This window comes from Melopsittacus undulatus, chromosome 1 (genome assembly GCF_012275295.1).
Source record: "Melopsittacus undulatus isolate bMelUnd1 chromosome 1, bMelUnd1.mat.Z, whole genome shotgun sequence".
Taxonomy (NCBI): Eukaryota; Metazoa; Chordata; class Aves; order Psittaciformes; family Psittaculidae; genus Melopsittacus; species Melopsittacus undulatus.
The window spans coordinates 102,258,850-102,286,407 of record NC_047527.1 but is presented as its reverse complement, the minus strand read 5'-3'; the positions used below and the strand labels follow the sequence as shown (position 1 = coordinate 102,286,407).

General features: G+C 43.4%; 1 protein-coding gene across 1 annotated transcript in view; it reads right to left on the bottom strand.

Annotated features, from left to right (window-relative positions):
- The window catches only part of OXSR1 (oxidative stress responsive kinase 1), a 90,288-nt gene extending 63,507 nt beyond the window's left edge, over positions 1 to 26,781 (bottom strand). Inside the window, exons 1-2 of the mRNA XM_034064300.1 lie at positions 26,607 to 26,781; positions 7,067 to 7,179 (exon numbers count right to left, since the gene is read on the bottom strand). Of these exons, the coding sequence (XP_033920191.1) occupies positions 7,067 to 7,179; positions 26,607 to 26,676 (183 nt within the window). The 5' untranslated portion in view covers positions 26,677 to 26,781. The remainder of the gene's footprint in view (positions 1 to 7,066; positions 7,180 to 26,606) is intronic.
- Between the last annotated feature and the right edge of the window lie 777 nt (positions 26,782 to 27,558).

Here is a 27,558-nt window from a genome sequence, read left to right as displayed (position 1 = left end):
TTTACATAAGTATCACTAAGAAAGAGCAGCAGTCAGACAGACTTTCCCTCTCACTGCGAGACCCCCACAGCATTTTCAGTAGCATTCTAGGCTAATCTCACACTGGCTGCAGCAAAGCTTTATTCCTCTTCAGCCCCACAGAGGGTACCAACATCCTGAAGGCTCAACACATACAACTGATTTTAAGTGATCATGGCAAATCACAGCGGGCTTTGCGGTTAAAACTCTTCCTCGCGTAGTTGAAACTGAGCCAATTCTGTTGTATGTAAAACAGCCTGTGCTACAGCAGTAAAAACACGGGGCTGAAGAGCTGTAGTTAAAACAGGAATACAAGCAAAGGATCACCATGGAGCTCTTCTCAAAAGCATACTTACAGAGGTAGCAGGAGGGGATAAAATGCAGCAACAGCCCTTCTGTGTAGTAAATGCAATTTCCTCCCCCTACCTCCTCCCTAACAGGACTACAAATTACACAAAGGATAAATAACTGAGTTACAACTGTGTTCCCCTAATTTTCACTAATATCAAAACTACATTGGAAGACTCCCAATAAGCATCTCAGAGATTCCAACACCTCTGTAATAGTGTCAGTGCTAAACATCAGAATTTATTTGGGCTGCTACATACAAGTCTTCAGCTGGAAATGTTACTATATTCCCACTCCACCAACAGCACTGGATCACTTGACATAGACCTCGGAGCTCACCTGCAGATCCAGGGGACAGCTCTTCTATCCACTGCTTACACACCAACATCCCCTCACACTAGATAGCTTCAGTGATGAGACACAGCCTTACTGACAATTCCCCTTTTTGAGATCCATAAATTACACTGCCTTCTGCTCAGCTCTAGAGAAATGAATTACCAATAAAAACATGTTTAGACCCAGGCAGTGTTTTGGAGATGGTTACATACTCACCCTGGGCTAGATATTAAAAATATCTGCACTGTCAAATACCAAAAGCAAATAGACTGACATTAGCTATAAAGGCCTCCATGTCTTCTATTAAGGCTTCTGACAAATGTTTTCAGTACTTCTGTCAGCAATAAAAGAAGCATTTCAAGACTTGCAAAACACTAATAAAGCTGCTGTGAAGTATAATTTAGAATTCTAAGAAACCTATTAGTCTGCTGTAAGTCAAACATGTTCCTGAGGACCTGCTATTTTGGAAGTGGGTTTATTTGCCCACTGACATACAACTGAAGTCTGAGTTAACAGGAGCAGAGATAAAAAGCAAGCAGGGCTGTGTTTAAGCTACTAGCTGAACCTTCTTCCTGGTATTTTCAGCTTATATCATCACCTCCTATTCTTTGTTTATCTGCCCTTGAGGCATGCTTCAAAGATGCTTGCTCTCAAATATAAAGATGAAAATCATGCTTTATTTAGTTTCACTTCCTACACATTGACACAAACTCAAGAAATACAATACAGCAGTAGTATGCTTTTATGTGATTACCTGCAATTTCAGAGGACTTCAGGAAGCTGTCAACCTGGCTGCCCTATTTGAAGGCAACCATGACCTTAAGAGATTTGGGAAAGGGAAGCATACCAGGGATGAAATCAAACAGGCCAGATGTGATCTCCCCCTTGAATACACCCTTCAACTATGGCTGGCAAGGAACTTATCTCTCAGCTGAAATCTCAAGGTATAAGGCATTAAAGCTCCTCTTCATCATTTTAAAGCAGAATTTAGAGCTCCATTCCTACAGGCAGCTGTAACTGTTCAAATTTTGCTTCAAGTGAAATTCTAATGATTTAGCTAAAAGACAGTAAAACTGAGGATATGAATTCATTCTCCTTTTCAAACATCAGCATAAAACCCTTAAGTTCTTCTATCACAATCAACTTAATAGACATTTTTTAATGAGATGAGGAAAGAGCACAAAGCTCAAAACCAGAGATGCTGATCCTATGCCCACCTCTGGATTATCCAGTTCAACTGCTTCCTTAAAATGTGGCTACAGGACGTAGACTGGCACAATTAAAGAGGGGTTAGATGAGCCCACCCAGAGCAACAGTGGAAAAGAAATAGTTCTCAAAAGCATAAAAAGTCTTCATTCATTAATTACTTTTAAGTGATGGAAACAAACAACTCCCCACAGTGAGGGATTCAGCAGTTGCCCATTTCAGGGGCTATTCTTTAGCATCATTCAGTTGTCCTTCCCTCTTTAAGGTCTGAAGTATTAGTGACAAAGTACTGAAAGAAGGAGATGTTTTAAACTGTTTTCGTGCAGCAACTTACAAGCACACAGTTTTTATTGGTTTCAGCCACATAGTGAATGGGCAGGCAACTGACTTCTGACAGATACAAGCAACACCAGCTTAACTAACACATTACTGACCCTCATAGTTGTTCAGATCAATACACAGTGTTTAAAACTCAACAATGCATTTATGATTAGTCCATGCAGTCAATTGTTCCTAAAGTTATTTACATGCACCACCTCATGCTCATCCAGTCCAAGTGAAAGAAGATAATCTGCATTCTGGATTTCACCCACCACTAATCCTGATGTTCATACTGAACTTTACCAAACAAACAAAAAAAAATACTTCAACCCACACAGTAATTAAGACTTCTGTTGCTGCTTTTGAGAAACACCACAACCAAGCTGTATTCAGCTTACGTTTAAGTCTCCTGTAAAGCTGCAATCCCATCATGCAAGGAACACATAACAGCATATTAAATATCCACAATGAAGCCACATATTATACGTTATACTCTCTGGCACTGACACTTGGGAACTTTTTCCCCTGGAGCAAGTGTAAAGGTCCTCAGGCCTGGAAATGGAATGAAAATGGCAATTCCCATAAGATGACAGGCATGGATGAAACATCTGTACTACTTCCACAGCAGTTTGCTGCTTTGTTCCCAACAACCTTATAGTCTAGTTAATCCACTTGTAGGAACTGGTCTGTCAGATCAAAGCCAGCTCAATATGCTGTCCAAGTCTTCAAAAGAAGGTGTGAAACCCTATAACAAGCAGTTACACAATTATCTGCCTAGAGGGAAGACTTCTGACTAAGCCTGGGCAGTTAACAGTTGGCTTATGCTTTAAACCATGGGAGTTCATAATCCTTTTTCTAAATCCTATCTAATTTAACCTTCTCAACCATAGGTTGATTTATTTAATCTCACGCAATGTTTGATCTCTGTATTATTGCAGCAAGCTCCCCCAGGTTAATTCTGTGAATTTCAAAAGGGAGTTTCTTTTTATTGAAGTTAAACTTGTTCCCTTGGCTTCCTTAACTACCCTCTGACCATAGCCGTGGACAAGTAGCACCTTCACTTCACTCCTCTTGTGTGTAGACCTGTGAGACCCCGTCCTATTAGTCTCTGGACTAGGAAGAGTTTGGAGTCTTTTTGTGTGAGCAGAAACACCACATCTCACACAGTCTTTCCTGAACCTGTCTTCTGTTGAGTCACTCTAGGCACTAAACAGGCAGCAGTCCCCCCATCTGGGAAAGACCAATGTGAATACCCAATAGCTTATGTTTCTCTTTGCCCATTCAACATTCCCACTAACAGATAAGCTGACAACCCACATCATCTGCTACTCAAAGCAGGGAGGAAAAAAATCCATCTGGATGAAAGAAAGCTATTTCAGCTTTAAGTGCATGAAAATGAAGCAGAGTTTTTTGGACAGAGGGAAGACACACAGCCCTTTAGATCAATAGTTCTTCAAAGCAAGAAAGCATTTAGACAAGTAAAAAGCTTGAGACAGATATTGTACCACTTTATTTCAAGGATCAGCAACAGCAGCAATGCAACCAGCATCAAGCCAAGGAAAGGAGATGAAAGAGCAAAACACAGCAGTGAAGTGTCCAGCTGTGACAGCACGCCATGAGCAGACTGTTTTCAAACACACACCAAATGCTGCCTAATCTAATTAATAACTGTGGGTTGCAAAACAAGAAGTGGAACTTCAATAACAAATCAGGAAGTCCAAGACCAATTGTAGACAACACTGTATTTGACCAACTCTCGTTACACTCCACTACCAGTGACACCAGTGAGCAAGAGTTGTTATTGTTACAAGCTATGTCATACCTCCCTTCCAGCTGAACCCCACCGTCAGTGTAGAAAAGATCTGGAAGCATTCACAAGCTGACAGCAAAAAGACTGAAATCAAGCACTGAAATAAACTCCTGACTAGCATCACCTAATTCAGTAGCTGAGCTACAAAGAGCCACATGTCTTTACTGCGCTTCTCCTACCTCTCTACATTCTTTACAGCAATTCTCTACTTTTGAAGAGCTAAACAGCCTTGACTTCATTTGCTCATGATACAACAAAATTGGTCCCTCCTACATTTCCAGCCCCTATAACAGCGATAAATTAATCCACTGCATTAAGCCAGAATGTCACACAGTGTTTGCGAAGTGTGAAGGTTATCCCTGACCACCCACATGGCTCAAGTGTATGTCGAGATAAAAGGATCAAGATCAATAACTTTAACAAGCCAAGTTGTACCACTTAATCACCTTCAACATAGCATCTCCATGAGCTGGGAGGTGGGCCCACATTCCCTGGCGTCTAGGCACCTGCTGCTACAGAAACTTAAAGGAAGCTCAAGGCCACTCATCTATTTAACTAGCCATAGACACTTACTGTGCATTTCCTAACCCCACTACAAACTAACCTTCCTCCTCTTCTTCATCTCAAGAAATAGTTTCACCAGCTACTGAGTAGCACAGATACTGAAGGAGTTACAGAAACAAGTCATCCTTATCAATGACAGAACTGTTTGTTGCTCTCCCTTTACCTTCTGCCAGGGAACACAACACTGGTTTACCCTCTTTGCTAAGCAGATTGCGGGAATAAACAAACTTGCACCAATAAAGAAGTCTATAGATCCAACGCACTATAAAGAAAAAAAATACACAAGAATTTAGGCACAGTTTTCCCTTTTCTATCACACTGCCTGAGGACTGGGCGAAGCTGTAACATAAGAGCACTGTCCTGACCCCAGGCATTGCATCAAAGTTTACCATAAACTGACTTGTGCTCAGTCAGACACCTTCAGCACAATAGAAGGATAACTGATCTAATAGAAGCTCAGGGTTGTGTTTAACAGCACTGGGTGAGGAAATAGGAAGGAGGAGGCATAACCTCAGTATGAGTTCATACCCCAGTGTGAACTCATCATAGCTCTCTTTGCACTTGCTTCTTAAAACCACCGTAATCTGCAAGGATTTACATTTACAGTTCTTGGAAGAAAAAAAGTCTTCCTCAAAAACAAGTATTTAAACTGATCAGGGAAGCTGCCACTTGAGACTATGAGAGTGAAAAGCTTGAGAATATTTACTTTGGGGAAGAAGCAAATATGGAGATAAAAAGCAGGGAAGGTAAGCACACAGAGCAGGGAAATGGGTTCTCACACTGAGAAAGGACATACACCAACAAATTCAGAATAAACCCAGGGAAAACACTTCTTCACACAACATGCCCGCCTTGGCAACTACTGCCCCAGGAAGCTGCTACAGCTCAGAACCATTCTTCCCCCTCCACCTCTCGATTAATTTAAGTTCAGGAGTATCCCTACTTGCATACAGAAGCCTATAGAAGGACCCACAGTAAATCTGGTCTCAAAATTGGAAGCTTAAGAGAGCTGACAACAGCAATTTGTTGCAGACCTATCCGTAACAAGAAACATCATTGTGAGGAACAGGTCAGCCAGAGATTTAAAATATGCAATTAGAAGTACTTATCTAAAATTACATGCCAAGTCTCCACAGTATCTCTTTCTGAACCTAACCCTTTTAGCTGGAATTGGCAATTTCTCAAAGACTAACAATCTCAATTACTACATTATAAAAATACAGCTTGGAATACAACTGAGGCAGGGTAGTACAGACAAGCTACATAAAAGACTTGAAAAGAGCACCAACAGTTGGTATCAGGACAAAAAGACCAACTGTGAAAAGAGAAGAGATCTCTAACTCCTACACTAGCATGAGCTGTAAGAGGATTTGAATGAAGATCATCTTAAGAGTCCTACATGCAGCCCTTCACTGGCACACTAAAACGTAATAGCTTGGATGGACCCTTTTCTCTTTACACGAGCAGATTTACAGATACCTGTAATTGTTAAAACAGAATTAGTCACTAAATGGCAACTGCAACCATGGTTCAAGTGACTTACAGAAGATCATACAAATGTAGAGCTAGCCAGGACTCCTGACTTCTATCTCTGTTCTACTTCCAAATTGCAATCACCAAACCAAGCACCTGAGGTAGTGCTACAGAAGCTGTCAAGATGCAAGTAGAAAGATGGACAGGTAGGATAAAAAAAAAGAAAATCCTAGGGAGTTGCTTTAAAAGGAAAGGTGGGACAAAGCCTCACTTCCTCACCTGTCCTCACTCCCTGCCTGCCAGTATCTACTATGGAACGTTTAATCCAAGAGGACTTTCTCATCCTCAGTGGAGACACCTCAATGCCAGAAACAGTTTTCCACTGTGAAAATTCTGATGAGGCATGCAGCAGAAGAAATTTATTCAGCTACAGCTCCAAAGGACTCTACCTTCTATCCACAACTCAGAATTAGTTTTGAGTTACATATGGCAGCCTGCAATATGTCAGTGATCCTTTAGCTGGCATCAGTACCAGAAAGAGACTAGGAAAAACAGCTAAATCGTTTAGGTTTTCTTGCTACAGGTAAAGAGGGGAAAAAAAAAACAAACTATGAAGAACTGTAGGAAATTAAAAGAAAGCAACATGATTTCCTTAAATTTTAAAAATTCTAGAAACTTACAGCTCCAGATCGTCCTCAAACTGCAGGGCTCTTGTGGGTAACAGATGAGCTTCGCACTTACACATTAGCTCTGTACAATCCCTTTGTTTTGAACAAAGGACTTAGCTCTAAACAGTCTCAAGTTCTCCAGGAGTAGATCTTTGTAACATTTTAAGTATGTGTCCACAATCAGACAACTGAACTGTCTCTAGTGAAATCAGCCAAGTCCCCTCACTCTTCACACCATCATATGAAAGGTTGTTCAGAGCATTTAGCAAACAGACATTATGCTAACCAAAATACAACTCCCCAGACAATTTTGATTGCATACCAGGAGTTCATCCATGCTCGTCTGACACTTCTCAAGATTGATCCGTTTAATTGCCACCTTCTCCTTCTTTGGAGCACAGAAGGCTGCCTGCACCACTGCAGTCGCTCCACTCCCTGTGGGTGAAAAAGAGAGTTAGGAACATCTTATGGGACTTCAGCAGAAGGGAAGGTAGATCAGGCACCAAAATCACAAGTGCCAGTCACTAAAGACAGCAGAGCCAAATGAAAACCCAGTGAAGGCAACCCAAGAAGCACTCCTTCCTCCAGGTCTGTGCAACTTGGAGGGTCAGCTCAGCTGCAACATCGAAGCATTGGGCTAAGCAAATGGAAACAAGTGGATCTTTATGATCCCTTGGTGGGATCATTATAGCTCTGCAAGTAAAAAACCAACCCTCCAGACTCCAGCTTACTTATAACAGAGGACTGATTCTTCTTGTGTGCTTTTAAAAGAAAGGCCACCAAGGTCACACAGATTTTTAACCTGATGCTTTCACCCAGAGCACTGAAACAAGCCCCCGTCTCTGCTACCAACACTAATGAGATTTTTCAGATGTTTCTATGTCCTAATAGCTGTTCTACTCTCTCCTCATTTTATGCAAAGACACGAGGCAGGCTCCATTCAAGCCTGTTCAGCTCCAGTTCTCACATAGGAGCACACCTCCTTGGTGTCTGGGTTGAAAACCACAGCCAGAGAATGTTTAAATTCCAGTAGGGAAAAAAATATTGCATTTGAATATACAGTTGTTCAAATTAGGGAAAAAAATATTGCATTTGAATACACAGTTGTTCAAATTGCTCAGAGATAAGAGCTATGTATTTAAAATTGCTAGTCAATATCGCACCCTTTGATATTAAAAGGAATTTGCAACAGTGAGACTTAAATTCTAGTTGGTGTAAAGCATCTGTTTGCTGGCCTTCATGAATAGTTGCAACATTAACCTCATCAACAGGACACCTTGTTGCTTTACTTTCCCCATCACCTTGGTTCTCTGCATTTACACACTTCACTAGAAGGGAATAAATTCAAATTAATTAAAAAAAAAAAGGTAGGATAGGTAGAAAATAGTTCAAGTGCTGCCTATTGCCAATACTTAAAAAAATACTATTAAAAATAAATCCACAGGTATTTTGCTCATTACACCAGGCATAACTCCTGAGCCCATTTGGGCTGATGAGGCAGATAAGAACAGCATTCTGCATTTTGCAGTAACTTGCCTATTTTACCAGAATCTCCTATTCTTAACACAGATTTCTGCAATCCCGGTCAGGGGCATTTCTGCAAACTGGGTTTTTTTCCCAGTAGAAAAAGGTTTAGAGAACTGAGGACAAAAAGCTTTCAATCTCATCTTCAAACAAAGGCTACTGAAGGTCCCTACAACCATTAATAGTCTTCTAGCAGCAAGTTGCATCAAGTCATGGTCAAACACAAAGTGCCAGGCGAGGGAAACAGCTTGAAATCCAGCCCTGAAACAGAAAGGAAAAACCCTGCCATCCAAAGTTACACTGAAATTAATTACACAGCCCTGAACTGTGGGGTTTTGCTCCTCTAGTCTTCAAGCAGTACCTGCAACAGTAGAACTACAGGAGTCTTATTTCACTTAATACAGCACTGCAAGTGCACCCTGGGCAATAGCATCAGCTTGACAGTTCATTCCCTGCACTTAAAGAATTTACATTTTGAAGGCAGCAATGTGCAGAACATTCATATGTTCCCTTCAGCAAGGTTGCTGAAGCTGTACTATTTCATGAAGCAAATGGGCTTTTAAGAAGTTCAAGACTGAGGCCATTTATTGCTAGCACGCATATTATTGTTCACAGACTACTCATAGTGCAGAGCAAAACAAAGCTACCAGGAGGAACTTTGGTGGAAAAAAGGGATAGCTATAGGAGCAAGAATATTTACAAGGGACTTTGAAAACCAAGTCTGAGTGCCATAAGCAGGGTCTTGAGCACTGGATGGAGACAATGTAAGCATTAGGCACACATTCAGAAAGCACTCAAAAAAGCAAGGGGAGAAGGTCTGACAGCTGAGTTTGACTAGACTGCCAGGAGCAGGACTGAAATACCCAGCATTAATCATGGTACGAACATCCCAAAAGCAAACCTTCACATACACTCCCTGTGGTTGCTTTGCCCTGCAGGTAGTACGTGCAGGACTCTCAACATGAAAGCAGCAGCCCTAGCACAGATATATTCCCACTTACAGTGGGAATACTGGGTGGTACTGACCCATTCCTCCCCACTCAGTACCTGCTTCTTTGGGAGAGAGGAGTGAAAATATACAAAGTAACTCAAAATAAAGACAGCAGAACATACAGGAGCAGTGACAAAAGGCAGGAGAAGTAGGTTTGCATTTTCTAGCACTAGCCTTTTGGAAGTCAGAACAAAGAAAACCAAAACACTTGTGCCTGTATCATTCCTTTGGAAATAATTAGATTCCAGAAGAAACGTTGCTGCCGACACATTCAAAGCACCCATATTATGATTTCTTTGGATGTCTTTGTGCATAGTAATAGACAGAGGCTGAAAACACAAGCCAGATGCTGTAAGAACATGCAACTATGCACCCCAGAGAACTGTCATGTCACACAGGCCTTTTCAACTCTTCTCTTAGTTTTACAATGCATATTTTCATCTCTAAAGCTACTTGCATGGTTCTTATCCACATAAGAGCCTCTGTACCCAAAGCCTCTTCCTGGATCTCTCACTCAGTATACATCTCCCCACAACATGACGTATCAGGATTTGTCCCAGTTAAATCCAGCTGCGTAAGCATGGCTGGCAGAAATGCTTTTTACAATGCAGACATGATACCACTACTATAGATCATAAGATGACAGTGAAGTCCAGGGTTTTTACAGAAGTGACTACACAAAAAATGGCTTTGTGTTTTAGTTTAGGGTTGCTGTGTTTTGTTTGTTTTTTTTAAGATGCTACTACCAGAAACAATAGATTCAGACTAATTAAAAGCAGGACCATGCATGCTACAGCTCCTTCCTACTCCTCAAGCCCGCCTGATCGATGTTGACTAGGACTTCAGGGCAAAAACTGCTCTTCACTAAGTGTTTGGACAATGCTCCAGTCTACAGGGACCTGATCTGTTATTAGTGTATGGCATTATTTGAACAGCAATGAAATCCCAAACTAAATCCTTCTGGGCACATAGCACAGAACCATCTGAACTCCAGACTCCTCCCATTTAATTCCCTGCTGCTCCTACTTTTCTGGCAGCTCTCTTCAGTTCGATTACCACCTGCTCTCCCCACTCCCCCCCTCTCCCACTAATTCGTCATTTCTTTCAGCTCCTCTGTAGCACTAATGATAGAGAAACAATGAAATCTCAAAAGCATATCAAGCAAGGATTAAGCCAAGCTGCAGCATGATGTGCCACAAGCAAGCTGCTCTTTGGTAGCAGCAGCAGCGTACCATGCTTCTGGGACCAAACAAAGGCAGGTTTCCATGCTTCTTTGAAGAGCACAGGAAACATAGCAACATGGCCACTTGAGGCTTTGCAGCCTGCAATCTATTTATGAAATTCCAGAGTGGCAAGAGAAGAAAAAGGGAGAAGCTGCAGCAAGGATGCTGACCACATTGGCAACTGAAAGCAAGCATAGATAGATAGAGGTGACACCAACAGGGAGTAGAAAATGCCTGGCAAGCAAGTTTTTTAAACTTTAAGAGCAGGTAACAAATATATGGGGAAAGGAAGAATCACAGAACGGTTTAGGTTGGAAGGGAACTTAAAGAGCATATTTCCAAACCCCCTGCTACGGACACCTTTTCCTTAAGACCAGGTTGCTCAAAGCCCTGTCCAGCCTGGCCTTGAACACTGCCAGTGATAAGGCAGCCACAACTAAGGGAAGGGGAAAGCAGAGATTTCCCTGCCTGATATAAGCCACCTTTAATTAGAAAAAACAGCAGAAGGGCTTTTTGTTCACAACTTACACAAACCAATCCTCCCAGCAGATGCAGATTTGCTGCAATCAGAGCCAACCTCAGCCCCATGTGCTGCTCAGCTGCAGCAATATGGGCAGCACTGAGTTAACATTCCTGTGCTCAGTCCATGCTTGCTCCCCACCTCAAGACACTCTGATCAAGGTCAGTGCTGCAGCTCTTTGCCTCCCTCAAGATCAGCTTTCGGAGAAAATTCATTCCCTGGTTAATCTTTCCCAGCATAACAGCTTAGCAAAACAAAGAAAAGTGGGCATGGCCAGATGCTTGCTGTTTTATTCCTGAAAAGCAGGACATAATTTTATTGAGGGATAGGGGCTTGGGGGTGGGGACTAGGGAATAGACCCCAGGTGGGTATTAGGATCTGTTTAACACCCCCTGCTTTCACCTCTGGAGGCCCTGAGATACAGTTCCAACCCTTAGGATAGCAGCTGCAAAATTCCTGCATAAGAGGGTCACGACCTACTTTAGGAAACACTGCCTAAGGAGGAAAACATAACCTTTCTAACCCTGTCTTCTTTCATGTTGCTATGATTAAATGGTTCTTTCTGAAATAAAAGCAACCTCAAAAGGGATGAAAACAACCCAAACAGAAAACTCCCCAAGCACTCAGTTACTGAAACCTCATTTTCCAGGTTATCTCCCCTGGTCCCCTGGATCTATGCTGGGCTTTCAGCATCCAAAGCTCCATCCTGAACTTCTCCTTGAGAAGCTGAGACAAACTCCCCACCAAACATCCACTGCCAGACTTCAAGGGAAGCTGGACACCATCTCTTCTGCAGTCACTGTCATGTAACTTACACAAAGCTTGCTTTTTGGGTTTTGGGGGTGCTTGTTGGGGAGCTGTTTGTTTTCGGGGTTGGGTTTTTTTTTAAAAGCAAACCCTCTGATATTTATGTTAAAGTTAATAGAAACCAGTAATTTCAAAGCTATTTGGAGGAGTGGAAAGACAGGGGACTGACCTGAGGACACAGCATGTTCATATACACTCTGGCTCCAAAGGTAACTGGATCTTTGCTGCCACATAAGGACACTGCAGTTCTCGCAGTAAGACTGGGATGAATTGCACTGATGCCTCCTCCCAGGCAAATGCAATCGAAGCCAGAGGTCCTCTTGGCAGAAATATCTGCTTCAGCAACAGGAAGAGTTGTGCCAAATGGTCACAAGACAAACATCAAATTCTGGCTCTAGAACAGTATTCCTGATCAAGTGCAAGGGTGAACTAGCTGTATAGAAAGAGTGCTCATAAAACAGTGCTCCCTGAGCTTTAAATCCATCCCACTACTGGAACTGAGTTTCAAGTACCCTGGGAGATGTGAAAATTTACTTTTAAAGGTAAGTCAGCTGCTCACAAAGCTGTCATAACCACCGGGGACATCTTCCATAGGAGTCCTAGAGCATTAGTGTATCAATGTGGTATTAAATTCCCTCTGTAGAGAAAATATAATCTTCCAGGGTCAAATGAATGTTACAAGCAATTTTAGTTGGAAGAAACCCTGAAGGCCTTTAGCCCACTCCGCTGCTGAAAGGTAGATCCCCAGTTAGATCAGGTTTTTCAGCATCAAATTCAGTCTAATTTTGAATATCTTTAACAATACATATTTCTACAACCTTTTTGGCTATTCCTGTGTTTGATCACCCATACAGGTTTTTTTCACCTCCCCATCTTATCAGATTTCCCAACACTATTCACAACTGTGGCCTTTCACTGTGCATCTCTAGAGTCCGGCTTCATCTCTTCTATAAATTCACACCAGATAAACAGAGACAGCAACAACATCCCCCCCTTAGCTAGCTCTTCTAGGGCTGAAGAAATACAGCTCTCCCAGCCTAGCCCTGTAAGTCATATTCCCAAGTCTTCTTCAGCATGAGACCATGCTCAGCTGAACACCCCTGCACAACCCTGCCCTCTGCTTTCACCATTCCCCAGCACACACACAAGCTCTCTATTTTTAAATGAGATCTGGAATCTATCCGCCACTATCTGGAGTGCGGTGCCAGAAAGCCGCTCATGACGCAGGCTCTGTTTATAATTGTGCCCCCGGGTTTTCCTCTTATGAACAATGCACACAAAACACTTCCCTGCAAGGCTGCTCTGCACCAAGCAATGGATTTTAGGTTCCAGGTATCCAGTTTTGGGTACAAAAAGATTAAAATTCAGAACCATGTTCTGTGGGCTCTGGCATGATGTCTCAAAGGGTTTGGCTTACACCCTGTTAGCTATACCAGCCACCCTGGTTAGTTAAACCACCCTGTTGCAATTAGCTGCAGAAGCATCAAGAATTAGACGGTCTGCTTCACTCCAGATCTTTTCATGGGATTACACATCTATAAAAACAATGAACAGAAGGTCCAGCCATGGAATCACATGCACACACAAACTAAGTCTCTTGGTCAAGTATGTGACATTAATGGTCCTCGCTCCAGATCACAGAGACAGAACACCCAAAGCCCAGGAAACCTTTAATGCTTTTTAATACAGACTCAGTATTTATGCCTGACACTGGAGGCACAGGAACAGCAACCTCTATCTATGGGTACTTCAGCTCTTTGACAGCCTCATGCCAAGTTGCTGTGGGAGCCCTGCTCTGTGGTTACTTGTTCCAAGGACAATACAGTAATAAAACAAGAAGCTACAAGACTGTGAATAGAATTTAAGTGCTGTTACAGAACACAGTGCAGATACAGATCTAATTAAATCAGAAATTAAACTCCAGATCGCAAACTCAGACTGATCTGGCATTGTTTGGTCCATTTGCTTAGAAAGCAAAGTTTTGCCTCTACTTTCTCCACCTTGCTTAAGGTTTATAGTGAGAAAAGAGTCCTTTTGCAAAGAATAAGCTTCCTCTAAAAGCAAGCTAGCAAAAAGCCTCTCTTCAGTTCATAGTCAGCTCAGTACAGGGTAGAAATACTAAGTCCTGCTTGTGGAAAGAAGTAAGAGGAGACCACTGGATGTCAAAAGTCTTCCTGGCACGAGCCCCATGATTCAGGAAGAGTGAAGTAATGCAATGTTAACAGTCCTTGAATAAAAATACGGTCATAGTTCTTCAAGAAATCTCCCCAATATGTGTCAAATTCCTACTACAAAATAGAAGCTGCAATCCACATTCACAGTTACAGATAGCATCAATAAAACCAAAGAGAATTTGTAATGGTGCTCAGATGTATTCCTACTACTGCCACAGACAGGACAAAAAAAGTCTACTGACAGTAAGGAGAAAGTCTTCACAGGAAAGTGTCATCTACTCAGCCCAGTACCGCAGGAAGTGTGTTGCAGACTTTAATGATGCAAGAATTGAAGTTATGGTCCTGAATCAGCAGAAGGATCGCTTGGGTGCTTCTAGCACTACTCAGAGTGAACCCAAGCAACAAGCCAACTCTTAAGCACTGCTGTTAGAAACACTGCAAGCAACAGCAAACTAATAGGGGGAACTCAGCCAATTTTATTCTGTCCCTGGTGGGAAAACCTGGGGAAAACTAAAGCAGCAGCAGAGCAACACAAGGCCAAGATGACAAAAGAGCTACAAAATGACAAGAGCAAATGGAGCTCCCCTCCCGTACTGACACAGGGAGTGCAGATATGCACCTACCCCCAGAAGCTCCCAGAGCTGCACCTATGCAGCCACATTCACTCCCAGACACCTTTCCACCCCTCATTCTTGATACAGATTTACTATGAATAGCATTTCCTGTAGAGAGAAGAACCAGGGCTTTATGTTTATTTCTCCACAAGCTGAAGGATGACACAAGCACAGTGCAAGAGGGCAACACCCTATTTAAAATGCTTGTTGGGGTAGTAAGAGGCCAGGTTTAACCTGATGCACCCTCTCTCAACTCCAGTCATGCAGTATTTGATCTACAATGGAGGTGAAAAAATATTGAGTAGAGAAGAGGGAAATACTTGCTAATATAGCACAGGGAAGACATAAATCTTCTATTATAACAAAGAAGCCTGCACAAAGCCAGAAAGCAAAAGCAGATTTAAATGAACAGTTGTGAGGAAGCCAATTTGAAAGCCTATGGGGAGGAGGGAGGGGTTAGAAGAAAACAAACCATCCCCACTCACTGCATGTCACAGTGTAAGTACACACATGAGGACACTGCACTATGTGTGAGCAGCAGTCCTACAGGCAGGCACAATAGCTAAACTCCACATTTACATGAGTAGCTCTTCTCGTATTTCTGAGAAAAAAGGCTTTAACAGGAATAGCTCAACCCCATTTTAAAGAAATTATACTAAAACTTTGCATTTCCATGTGGTCAATGTCAAAATGGCCCCCTGCCCTTCAACGTGGCATAAATCACATCACTAAAGTAGCATGTTCATTCCTCTTTCAGGCTCACCTTGAGCACAGCCAAGTGCTGCGAACATTAAGTTGGGTTCTAGCCAAAGGTGACTGCAAGTACATTAAGACATGGAGCATGTGCTGGACAACACACTGAGAAAAGGCAATAACTGGGAGGTAGTATGTCCAGGCACAAAATTAAGAATTCAGTGCAAATGACTTCTATTTCACACCAGCATGTCTGATGACTACAGTCTAGACCTTTTAATGGGAGAGTTGGAAGAACAGAAAAAGCACTTGTGAAATTCTGTTTGTTTCATTTAAATTGCAGGTGTATCTCTTTGTAATGACCTCTGATCATTTATTTCAGTACAGCAAGAGCTTGAGTAGTTTACAATGCTAGGCAAGTTAAGGCCATTTATTTCAAACAGTACTCACACACAAGGATTTTTTGTTGCTAAGACTTGATTAAATGTCTTTCCCAAAGCCTGAGAATCTTTGCTCCGTCATTTCATGTCAGAACCTGCAATGTCCCACAGACAACTAATATTCCAGCATTAATCCTGCATGTTCTAAGAATTTCAGAAAATAAGCAGCACATTTCTGAAACTCAGCTATCCAATTAGAAATACAGCCAAACTTTGAGCTGCACACAAACTGGCTGACAGTGAATTATTTACCATCTTGATGAGAGCTCTCCCTGTTGAAAATATCACTGAAAGCCACGCATTGTGTTCGGAGCTCAGAGGTTCCTGCCCATGTAAGACAATGTCCCACACAGCGCTGCCGTGACTTATTTAAATATATTTCCCCTACAGTGGTCCAGCAACACAGAAAACACTTGATGCTGAAGACAACTGCCCACATCTTCAGTTGTCAGACTCATATCCAGTTCAGTTATAAGAAGTCCAGTACTTTCAGAGGCATCAGAACTGACATGCAGTAGCTGCTGCAGGGCACATCTCTCCATGGCCCCATGAAACCCAGCATCATAAATAAATGATGCTCTATAGAGAGATCTACAGCTACCATAAACTGAACAACTCAATGCCAAGGTTTCTGCAGAAAGGAAGGGAAGTCTTACGGAAATTTTCACCCCACCCCACACCGCATTGTTCTCCCAAAACCCTTTCACTATTTTTTAGGCTCTGAACACAGAAAAACGTCATCTCTTTTCCCACCTTCAGCAAGCATTCAGGTTGTGAATCATTACAGGCTAAGCATAGAAGTGACACTTCTGGAGACAAAATGGTCATACTGTCAATATAAGGACTGGAACAGAGAGTGAGGAATAGGATTGGCCATGTAAAGGCTGTCAGTGAGGTATCTGACAAAATTATCACCAGGTCACTTTGCTGTTTGATTTCACCAATGAGCTGCTTCACCTGAAGTCACCAGTTTATAGTATATGCCACACAGCCGAGCTTTCAGCTGCCTCCCTACTGCTAAGTGGTGCTAAACACAGCCAAGAGCTACAGCCACTGGACTCTACACTAGAACAAGAGATGCAAGGCGAAAAAATAAATGCAAGTGAAAGCCACTGGCCACAGATGGTAGCATCAGAGAGAAGGATTAACAGGGACTAGCATCAGCCTATCTGATATCCTCCCCAACCTTTCCACTGCAAACACCAAAGCATAGAAGAGACGGTGCTGTTGTTGACTGTATGCCTGACCTCTTACAACCCCTAGAATAGAATCACAGAATAAATACCCCAAATTAGCTCAAACTAGCACAGATGCCCATCATACCATCATAAATCAAACAGGTATGATTTAACCTGAAGCCCACCTCAATAAAAGGACAGAAACACTACTTACACACTGGTGGTCCACAGGAAAGACACGAGAACCTCACCAGAAAATACAACCAACCTCCAGTTGCACAAGGCCCCCAGGTGATTTGGGGAACACCTCTGAAACCATTTTCCCCACAGCACTAACTACACTAAACTCCAGAGGGCCAGTTACACAAGTCCTGTGCGACCCACCACATTTACTTAAGATGCTATTAGCATGCCTAAATTAGATTTTCAGTTTGAAACCAATTATAATTTATTTGATTTCATGCCAACATCTGTGGCTAATTTAAAGGGCACTGCAGCTATGCAGTGTTAATGCTGCATGATGGAAAGCAGGCTCAAACATCTCATTTCCTAACACAGTAATATTACTGGAGAAGGGTTATCCTTCCCTTTTAATCACTGTCAGTTGTCTTTATGGTATATACAGCAATGTAAATGTCATGCTAGCTGTCATCAGGTATTACCAGGGCTCAAAATGCAGCCCTGGTACAACAGTCTCCTTTTCCTCCCAACCTTTATCTATGAACTCTGCCTCAAATATAATTGTCAACTGTAGAGGATATTTTATTTGGCCAGGTTTCCACTAAACAGAACAATCTGTCTGCATACAGTGCAGATGTTTGATAGTACAGTGGCTATTTTAGGTAAATAAGCTTTTAAGTACCCATTATGTCCTCTCTTGAAGGCTATTATTATCCTTTCTTTTCAGGGAATAGCTTGATCTAATAAGTCTTTTCTGTGTCTGCTAATGTGTTCAGCACACAAGATCAGCTTACTGGTTAAAAATTTCATTTTTCAATCACAAGTAGTAAGAACCATCCCAAGCCTTAGAATCTGGACAAATAACCGTGCTTAGGCTGCTAACTCACCAGCCTCTCAGCTGTTCAAATACAGATTTGCACCAGCAAGTTGTTCAACAGGAAGAGAGTTCATGCTCAGGACGCTTTTTCCAGTGAAGTACAGTTTGCTGGAAGTCAATACCAAGGTATTTCTTAACTGTTAATAGCAAGTTATTTAATAGACAGCACTTGGCATCTTCAGCTACCATTTTTACTTTAGTGAAGGGATGGAAGTTACAACCTCAGCTTTCAATGTGCTTGGTGCACTACCTCACAAGGTCAGAGATAGAAAGAGATTCACAAAGAACTGGCATAAGGGGTAAAATTCTTACAGGTGAGGACATAACATGTCAAGCTTCCAAAGGACTCAATTTTCACTGGCAGATGCTATGGAATCATAAATCAGAGATGTTTGTAGTCAACACATTTAAGGTTTAGAGACAGCATAAATTTCAAGCTGCAGCTCTCCCAAGCCTTCACTGAAAGTGTCTCCTTGCAGATACCACCTGAATGTAAAGCAGGCAGTGTAAAGAAAACACCTATAGAGCTACAGAGACATACTATAAAAGAGAAGTCATTGTTACTTCCCACTGTCATAGGAAATCCATTAAGCAGCTGTTTCATACAGCTATGACAGGGTCACGTGGAGCTTTGAGTGTTTAATAGAACGTGTGCCTGTAATTCTCCCATGTGCCATTTCAAACACAAGCATTCATTAATTTGGTATAGGGATTATACAATTTGGCATCGGCTACAGCATGGAACTAGACTCCACATCCCTGGGAGTCTTTTCTAGCTCTGCCTCCCAGCAAAATAAGTGAGAGTAGATTTCCAGTTTTGTTCTGAAAACTGACAATGACATCCACCCCAGTGATTTTGCAGGAAAAGTGTTTACCCAATGACAAGGAGCATCATCTTTAATTTATGAGTTTTTAAGCCATCAGATAACCTACAATTGTGTTGCCTGCCTGAAGTAGAAGATAGCCCCAAATGCCTGACTACTGTTTCAGCTGCCCCCCCTTACCTCAAGTATCAGTATTGAAGCCAGAGAGCTAATTTCCTTAAGAAAAATATTCTCTAAGAGCTCTCATCCCCCAGCCATAAATTGGTGCTCTCACTTTCCAAATGCCATCATTTTCCACTACTCTCCACACTGTGTTCAAAGCTTCCTTTTCAGAATAGCTGGAACAAGCCCTGCAACCTAAGAAAACAGACTTGCAATCTCCTAAAAACCAAAAATGAGCAAAAGCCTAACTTGGACCAAATAAAAAATGAAAATGCACAACTTGTCCAACAGTAACTATTGTTAAATTAATGTTTAGGAAAACTTCAGTTTTATAAAACATAAGATCTAACAATCTCAGGCATCAACCACAAGCATGTCAATACAATTCCATGTTCATAACTAGTTCTGGAGAACTTTTTCTTACTTCCAACACCCTCCCCTCTAACAAACTGTAAAACTTATCCATTACCTCTGTTCTAAGAATAAAGGCAACTCAAACCCTTCCACACAACAGTGAGCAGGGGGTACTACAGGCCAAGCCATGTGCTCAGTCAAATGTCACCAGAAGTGAGGTGGGGTACTCAAGATCAAAATTTTACTCCCCAGTTTTAACTTAATCAACAATTCAGTGGATGGACAAAAAGGAAACATCATCCTCCCACATGGCTTTATTATTAAAAATTGCCATCAGTAAAAAAGAGTAAAGTTTATGCTTATATTACCATTCATGACTACAAAGCAGTGACATTTTAGCAAAACCCAAGGAGAACTTGCTGCAGTAAGGGACAATCACTGAAGTATTTCAACTCGCACTGTTCTTTAACAGCTGCTCGTACCTCTTCTCTCCAGGATGAATTTACATAGGCTCATTTCCTGCCTGAAGGAAATACCCATTAGGGGTATATACCAATACCCATGCTATAAAGTCACTTTAGCATGAAACAGTGAGATGAAACAAAACAAGATTTTTTTTCTCTCTCCCACCCCGAACTCAGTAGCTCTTTAGACAAAACGGATGGAGCAGAAAATTGAAATTTGGCAAGAAATTAAAACCTCATTCAGAAAAGCTCTTCTGTATTCCCTCAAAAAATGCATTTTGATTTGACTGAGTTAGAAGTTTGCAAGTGTTTTTTCACAAGCATGCAGTATGAGCTGTACAAAATTTTAAGGGGTGGGAGGTGGAAGAAAGATTTAGCTAATTTGGTGAGAAAACAAACCAGTGCTCTGAGTTTACTCTGTACTTCGTTCATGGATGGCATTCATGAAGCTTTTAAGTCCTGAAGACAACTATCCCCTGCAGTATACAGAACCAAAGAGATGCAAGAAATCCTTGCACAATGTGTTAGACTAGTTTTGTGGAAGTTGATACAAAACCAAATGTTTTTCCTCCCAGGGTGGAATTTCTCTTAATTGCAACAAAATCTGTATTAAGCAAAAATCCTGTGTGCAGTAACACATATGAAGAAACAGCAATCTTTAAGAACCTTGGGGAGTGGTGAAAGAAGGGATGTGGGAAAAGATAAAAGTTGGTGTATGTCTCAGTTATTGAGTAGGGGTGAAACGAAATACTGGATTTTTCCTTTTTGCACTCAGATCACTGTAAAATCCTACCTGCATATATTATGTGACAGGACCACATAATCTGGTTAAACACAAGGAATACATGGGTTCTGATTATTAACTTGAGAACTCCAAAACATGAGCAGTCTTTTGAGGCAAACCCCACACTCAAGCAACTTAAGGGATCAAGCTTAATTCCACACTGTCAGTCTCTTTGTATTAGTACACAAGAAGAACATGAGAAATATTGAGGCAGCATCATGCCCTAGTGAGGTACCTGTATCTCTGCTGTCACTTAGCTGTACTGCCACTATTTGCTAGAGTGACCTTGTCTTACTCAAGTCAGACAAGTTTGATTTTCTTAGTACAGCTCCCTACATTATCTTATGCATTATTTTGCACATCAGAGGTACCACATCTCCTCTCACACACCCATGAGCGATGACCTTCTGGTCAAGAGCCTGGACTGCCTGTCAGCCAGAGACTTAACCCTGCTGCAGACTTTCCTGCACGGCTGCCAGAAAAACAGACAGAGCTTCATGGTTTTTTAGAAATATCAAGGCTGAACTCCCTTAGGTGAAGTCACAGGAAACTGCATCAGCTTTGAGAGCCAAGTTCTTCGTATATGCATCTCAGTTGTTTGATTCTAAACAGAGTACAGAATAATAGGCTAAACTCATCTGGAAAGTCCCAGGATCCTGAGATTTCAAGGATTTTGCAATGCCAAATTTCACTGCTCCAACAGCTATTCTTCTACACCCACAAAGCTCTCAAGTCTGTCTCTCCCTATTAAGAAAGTTTAATAACACCAAATTTACAAGCATTCCATTAGCATGTCCACAGCTAAATTTACTGCCACAGAGATTTATAACTGATATAGTGCATTTTAAGGGAAACCTTCCAAGAAAATTTGACCAAAATGCAGATTTTCATCATTTACTAACACAAATAGCAAAAAGGACTCTGTTATTGCCCATCATTTTAAATAGCTCCAACTTTCATTAAAAGATTACATCTCTAGACACTGACTTGGTGGGCAAGCTGCTAACACTCAGAAATTAAGGAGATGCTGCCAAGTTTAAATAGACAAATGTTCTGGGGAAGAGTTGATTCTCTCCAAGACTTTTTCAGCTGCAGAAGGAAGAAGCCTCCCAGGCATGCATTTGTCAGCCAGCACATACACCCCTCAGGTGTGCTCAGGAGCACAGCACATTCACATTTCCCAGCACCAGCCAAGGTATTTGCATTAAATTTAAACTATTTAAATAGTATTCTTAAGAAATTAAAATGTTACACCTTAATAAGTCCAGGAACTTAGAAGTACTGGAAGCACCTGACACAGGAAATTGTGAACTACTTCTACATGAAACACCCTGTGTAGTTTTTTTTCTTACTACCCCCAAATAGCCAAAAGCAGCAGAAACTGTCTATGCCCTCTCCTCAAATGAGCTGCAAGACAGCCGCACCACTTCACTAACAGCCATGTATTCTTCCCCGTCAGCCTCTTTCACCACTGCTTGTCTTTGTATGTCCTCAGTTTGCTTCCTTGTGCATTTTATCCTCCTTCCTATCAAAGAGCAAACAGAACACCAAACAAAGGCACACACACAACCAAACACCTTTTGCTGAAGACCAACTCTTATTTAGTCCTGTTCTAGTAGGGTGATAGTATCAAAGGTCTTAAAGAAAGGAGATGTGCCAGGTATTCAAAGGAAGTGTAGACTGGATGCAGGAGTAACCTGGCTATTCAGTCTCACTCAGGAATACACAGGAAGATATATTAGTCTGCATCCAACCAGCTGAGAACCTGTGGTACTAAGAATCACCCACAAATGCCCAAGCAGACCAGAGTACTACCTCTAGCATTTTTTTTATAGATCTACTTTTGCCCAAAGTTGATTTTATACAAGCTTTGACATAATGCAAAACAACAAAAAGGCTTTTCTACTAACTTTAAGTGGAAGTTTACAAATGAGTACACAAAACAGATCTTCCAATGAACTAACAAGCCTGAATACTGGGAATATAGTGTAGGCATTAAATTTGTTTAGCTAGGCTAGGGAGGAGGAGTGGGAATCCGAGATGAAATGCTAAAACAAAACATATGGCACCAAGACTGAAGTCTAAACACTCCATTTAATCCTTCAGCAGTTATATACAGTGTAATATTTTTCCTGAATGGGTTTTAAATAGTTAGGCATATGAAACTGGCTGCAGCTAGCACATAAGACTCACAGGTCACAATCAACACCACACTTCAAAAAAAAAAATCCAAACACAAAAGTTGCCACTGAACTTCCATGCTTCCCATTCCAGTTTTCACATCCAAAAACTCCGATCATACCTGGCAAGTGCTTACAGGTTGCTCTGTTTCAATGGCAGTGGTTTTTCAGAACAGAAGATAACTACACCAGCACAAGATGGGCAAATAAATTTGGGGAAGCAGAAATCTTAAGCATAAGAAGTTCCTCTATACCTGCAAAAGACAATTTTCTCCTGCACAGGCATACATGTGTAGAGCTTGCAATGAACATGGCTAGAAATCTAAATATTCAACTCCAAAAGATCCATGCATTTGAAAGCAAAGCCCAACTCAAAAGCTACATGAACCACAGTCATTAAAAAACCTAATCATTCAGGAAACAGTGACTTCAAAATTCAATTTAAGCTTGATTTCTGAGGGGATAAGAAACTCCCACCACATCTGTTCATGCAGCCTGCGCTGTCCTCATTGCTACGAAGGAATCTGTGAGGGGAGAAAGGGCACAGGAACAGAGCAAGGGAGTACTCCCACCACTAATTTATCTTCTGTTTCTGGCACAGACTGCTCACAGCAGAGAGGATGCTCCTAAATCAAACAGCCACAGCCAGAACTGCTCTCATCTTTCCAAAAAAGTAGCAAAATGAGAATGACCCAGTTCCAACCAACTTCACTACTGCTACCAGCATTTCCAAGAGGAATTGCTGAATCTGAGGGAACCTGTGTGCGCAAGGAGCCGATCAGCACAAGCAGCATGAGGTAGAATTCTTTTTCTCAGGCTTCAAAAAGGAGACTGCAGTGATTTATATGCAATCCACACTTAGAAGACCACTTTCCCAACCACCAGCACAGACTACATTTTTCTTTTTACATGAAAATTTACATGTCTCAGAGGCAGTATTCACCTGCAAAGACTATCCCTACTCTAGAGGCACATTTCATAGAAATGCTTTAGAAATTGCTTCCTTGACTCCACCTCCATTTTATCTTTTTTGACAAGTCAGGTTCTGATCCTGAGCAAGGTTCCTTTATTCAGTGTACTAGAAGTTATTGAAGCCTAAGGAGGCTACTCAGCCATTACTAACACTAACCAAGCATAATCATGGGCATTAATCTATACCTTTATAATTGCCTGAGTCATTCCCAGTGCTGAGTAATCCTTTAGCCAGAATGAAAAGGGCAGTTTTACAGAAGTTCTCTTCACAGGTAGAAAACTTGCTCTTTTGGTTCCTGCACCAAAATGGTACAGAGCCATCCACATCAAATAAAAGCCACATATGGCTATTTTCAGACAAAACCAGTACAAATTAAGGAATTAAACTACATGCGGATTTCTTTTATCCTGATGTAGAAAAAATAGCTGAGCTGGTAACCTATTAAATGGTGGACTCTAACTTTAAAGAGCAACATTTCTCATCAGGAAACACATTAAATCTTTTGAAAGCACCAGTGCAAGGTTCACCTTTCCACACCAGGATGTCTCTTTGTTCCCTGCTGAAAGACTTTTACAGCTCCACAGAAGAGAGCTCAAGAAAAAAAAAAAAAACACAACCCATATCAACCCTTGAGGTTTACAGGAGACATGAAGCAGGAGGCAAGGCAGTCCAGCTCAGTTAACACAGTAACACTGCATCCCACAAATCATATACATGCTAGGAAGCTTGCATCACATCTCCATCCAGGACGCTGGCAGACACACCAATGTTTGAAATGAGTAAGGGGGAAGGGAAAGTTAAAGAGGAACCATATGTTTGCAATATACACATTTGAGTGTACACTCCATTACACCAAAGAATGCCAACACAATCCTTCAGCAAGCAGGCAACATCCAGAAACTCAGTTTACAGAGGGACAGGGGAAAAGACACGGAAGAAATTAAATACTTCTCTCTTGATTTCTCCCAAAGTTCTGTCGGTTAACATGAGATGACAGAACATCTCTGCTCCTCCTAATACTTTGAGGCTGCAGGATGCGCCTCCCCAGCAGCAAGTTCTAAGTGCAGAAGTGCATTTATATTCCCTTTTGTTCCCATCCCACCCTGCTCCCCAGCTACAAAGAGGCAGATTGTCCATTTGCTCCAGCTCAAATCCTTGCTTTGTGCTACCAGAACATCCATTTGCAGGCTCCCAAAAAGTATTTTCTACACACATAGCCCAATGCTCTTTCCCAGAAAAAAAATGGGTGGTAGGTTCACCCCCTTTCTCCCAGCAGGTTTATCTCCTGCTCCTCAAAGAGCTTAAACATCATCCTCACCAGGGTTCATTTTCCAAAGGAGGTTTAAAGGGTTTATCTGCAAGATTAAGTCTTACGGGGAGTTTGTCTGCTTCCGAAAGCACTGCTGCTCCCACTGAGCAAAGGGAGAGGACAAAGCCTGATCCTACAGAGTAACAGGGATCTCCCGAAGGATTTCCCCCCCCTCCACAGCTTTAGTTCCTTCCTACTTTTAAACAATGCCAAGAATCTAATCTCTTAAAACAGTATTCTCACAAACTCTCCCACCCTCCTTAACAGAGAACAAGCCTCCCCATGAGGCAGAGATGGAAGGCCTGGGCATGATAGCGCTATGTCATTTATAAACTTCAAATAAAAGCACTTCACAGAGATTACTCTAAAAATTAACCTTCTTCCTTCAGGAGCCTTTGGCCAGGAGCCTGCCCTGCCACCTCCTGCTTTATTTCATGCCTGCGGAGGGCAGAGCAAGACAGGAGGCACTGACCTTAAGAGTCACTTGTGGCACCACCTCAGATGTGTCACACACTAGCCCTAGAGCAACATATCCCTCAAATACACACCCCGGCAAAATGGTTGACAGAGCCAATAAATCAGTACAGCGGGAGGCCTTTGGTAACTGTGCAGTTTGAAGTCAAGAGAGAGTGAGGAAGGGGGAAAAAAATCATTTAATGGAGAAAACAAGGGCTGGGGCCTCAAGCTGCAAGGACAATGAATGAAAATGCACAGCAGCAGCAAAAACCCAGGATAAAAGGCTCGTTCAGCAGCACTACAAAACCCCGGAGCCCCCCGCACAGACCAAAGCAATGCTGGGTTCCAAAACTGCTAATAGAGAGGTGGCTACCCTTCCAAAACGAGTGTAGGTGCCCTAGAAGGAGAGCAACCCTGTAAGCTGTGGAGTTTGCTCCTGCATACCAGGGTGACAGTCAGACAGAAGAGCCCCAACAAAGTGGACGATCCCTTTCCTGCTCACCCTGGGGTGAGCGTACCCTCATAAAGGCGTGGGGAACAGCGTCTTGAGGTGATCCCCTGCCTGAGGTGTCCACCCTAAGCTTCTGCTACTGATGGGGCAGAAACATGCCGCACTCTGTGGGTCCCGTACACCCATGAGGGTTTGCAGACCCCAACACACGCAGATGGTGGCTGCAGAAGTGGAGCCCCAGGCCCGTACCCAACCCGTGTCGTGAGTATGTGGGTCCCCGAATACGCACATCCCAATGTGGGGGGACCGGGACCCACAGACTCCCCCAGCGGAGGGGGGACAGACTCCCACACCACATATCGCGGTCGCAAATAAGGGGAGACGGGAGAGACCCCTCCTCAGTAAGAGGTCTCCCAGACCCTCACACCTCACAGCGGGGCGCAGACCCCCCTCACATCCTCCACATACACACATCGCCGGGGAGAGGGGGACACGGACACATACACCCCATTCCTTAACGGGGCTGCGTGACAGGACCCCCTCTCAGCTGAGGGAGGTCAGACCCACACACACACTACCCTCAGCGGAGAGATCCCTCAGCCCCACACACCCCTCACCCCTCCACCGTGAGCACAGACGCCGTGTGACGGCCGAGGGCCCCCGTCCCGCCCTGCCGCCGCTCACCGATGACCTCCTGCAGTTCGTAGTCATCCTTGTTGATGGACCAGGGCAACGCGCTGGGGTCCTCGGCCATGGCCGCGCCGCGCCCGCCGCCAGCCCGCCCTCCGCGTCGCGAGGAGGAGCGCCGCGCAGGAGCGAGAGAGCGGAGAGGCGCTGCGCTACCCCGCGCCGCCCGACCCCCAGCCGAGCCCGCACCGGCACCGACTCCCGCAGCCCCGCCGCCGCCTCCGCCGCCTGCCGCTACCGCCGGCCAAACTTTGCCTGCTCCCTCCACCTGCCCATGCCCAGAGCGACCTGACGTCACCCGCGCACGCCGGTGACACCGCCGAGTGCACGCCCCGCCCGCCACAGCGGGGCTCCGCCCGGCGCCATCTTGAGCGTGGCGCCCCTCCGCCGCCGCCACACGGAGCTACCCACGGTTTGCTCGGCTGCCGCCACCGGGCTCCGGAGATGGGCCGGTACGGCGGGCTGGTGAGAGCGGGCGGCGGGGCGGGGAAAGTCGTTAAGGACGAGAAAGGGAAGGGCGGGGATGCCACACACAAGATGGCGGCTGCACGCATCTTCCGCTCCCTCAGGCAGGAGGCGGGAGGGGCTGCTGGTTTAAGACCCACTCCGGGCTACGATTGGCTGCCAACGGCCGAATCCATAGCTCCCATTGGCGGAGAGGCTGTCAGTCGCAGCTTGTCCTTCTCCAGGGTCCCTGCGCCTGTGGGCCTCCGGCTGGGGCTGGGAGAGAAGGCCAGGCTGGGGCGGGCAGCGCTGGCCAACGCTGGGGCCTGCCGTGAGTGGAAACCGGAGCAGGGAGGGTGGCAGGTGGCCCCGGGCGCAGCCTGCCAGCAGCCCTTCTCCCAGACGTGGTGACAGCAGCCCTGCGGTGTCTCGCTGGTGTGCTGGACACATTATAACCCACCATAAAGAAGCGTGGAAAGCGATGGTGTGCCCTTCCCCGGGTTTG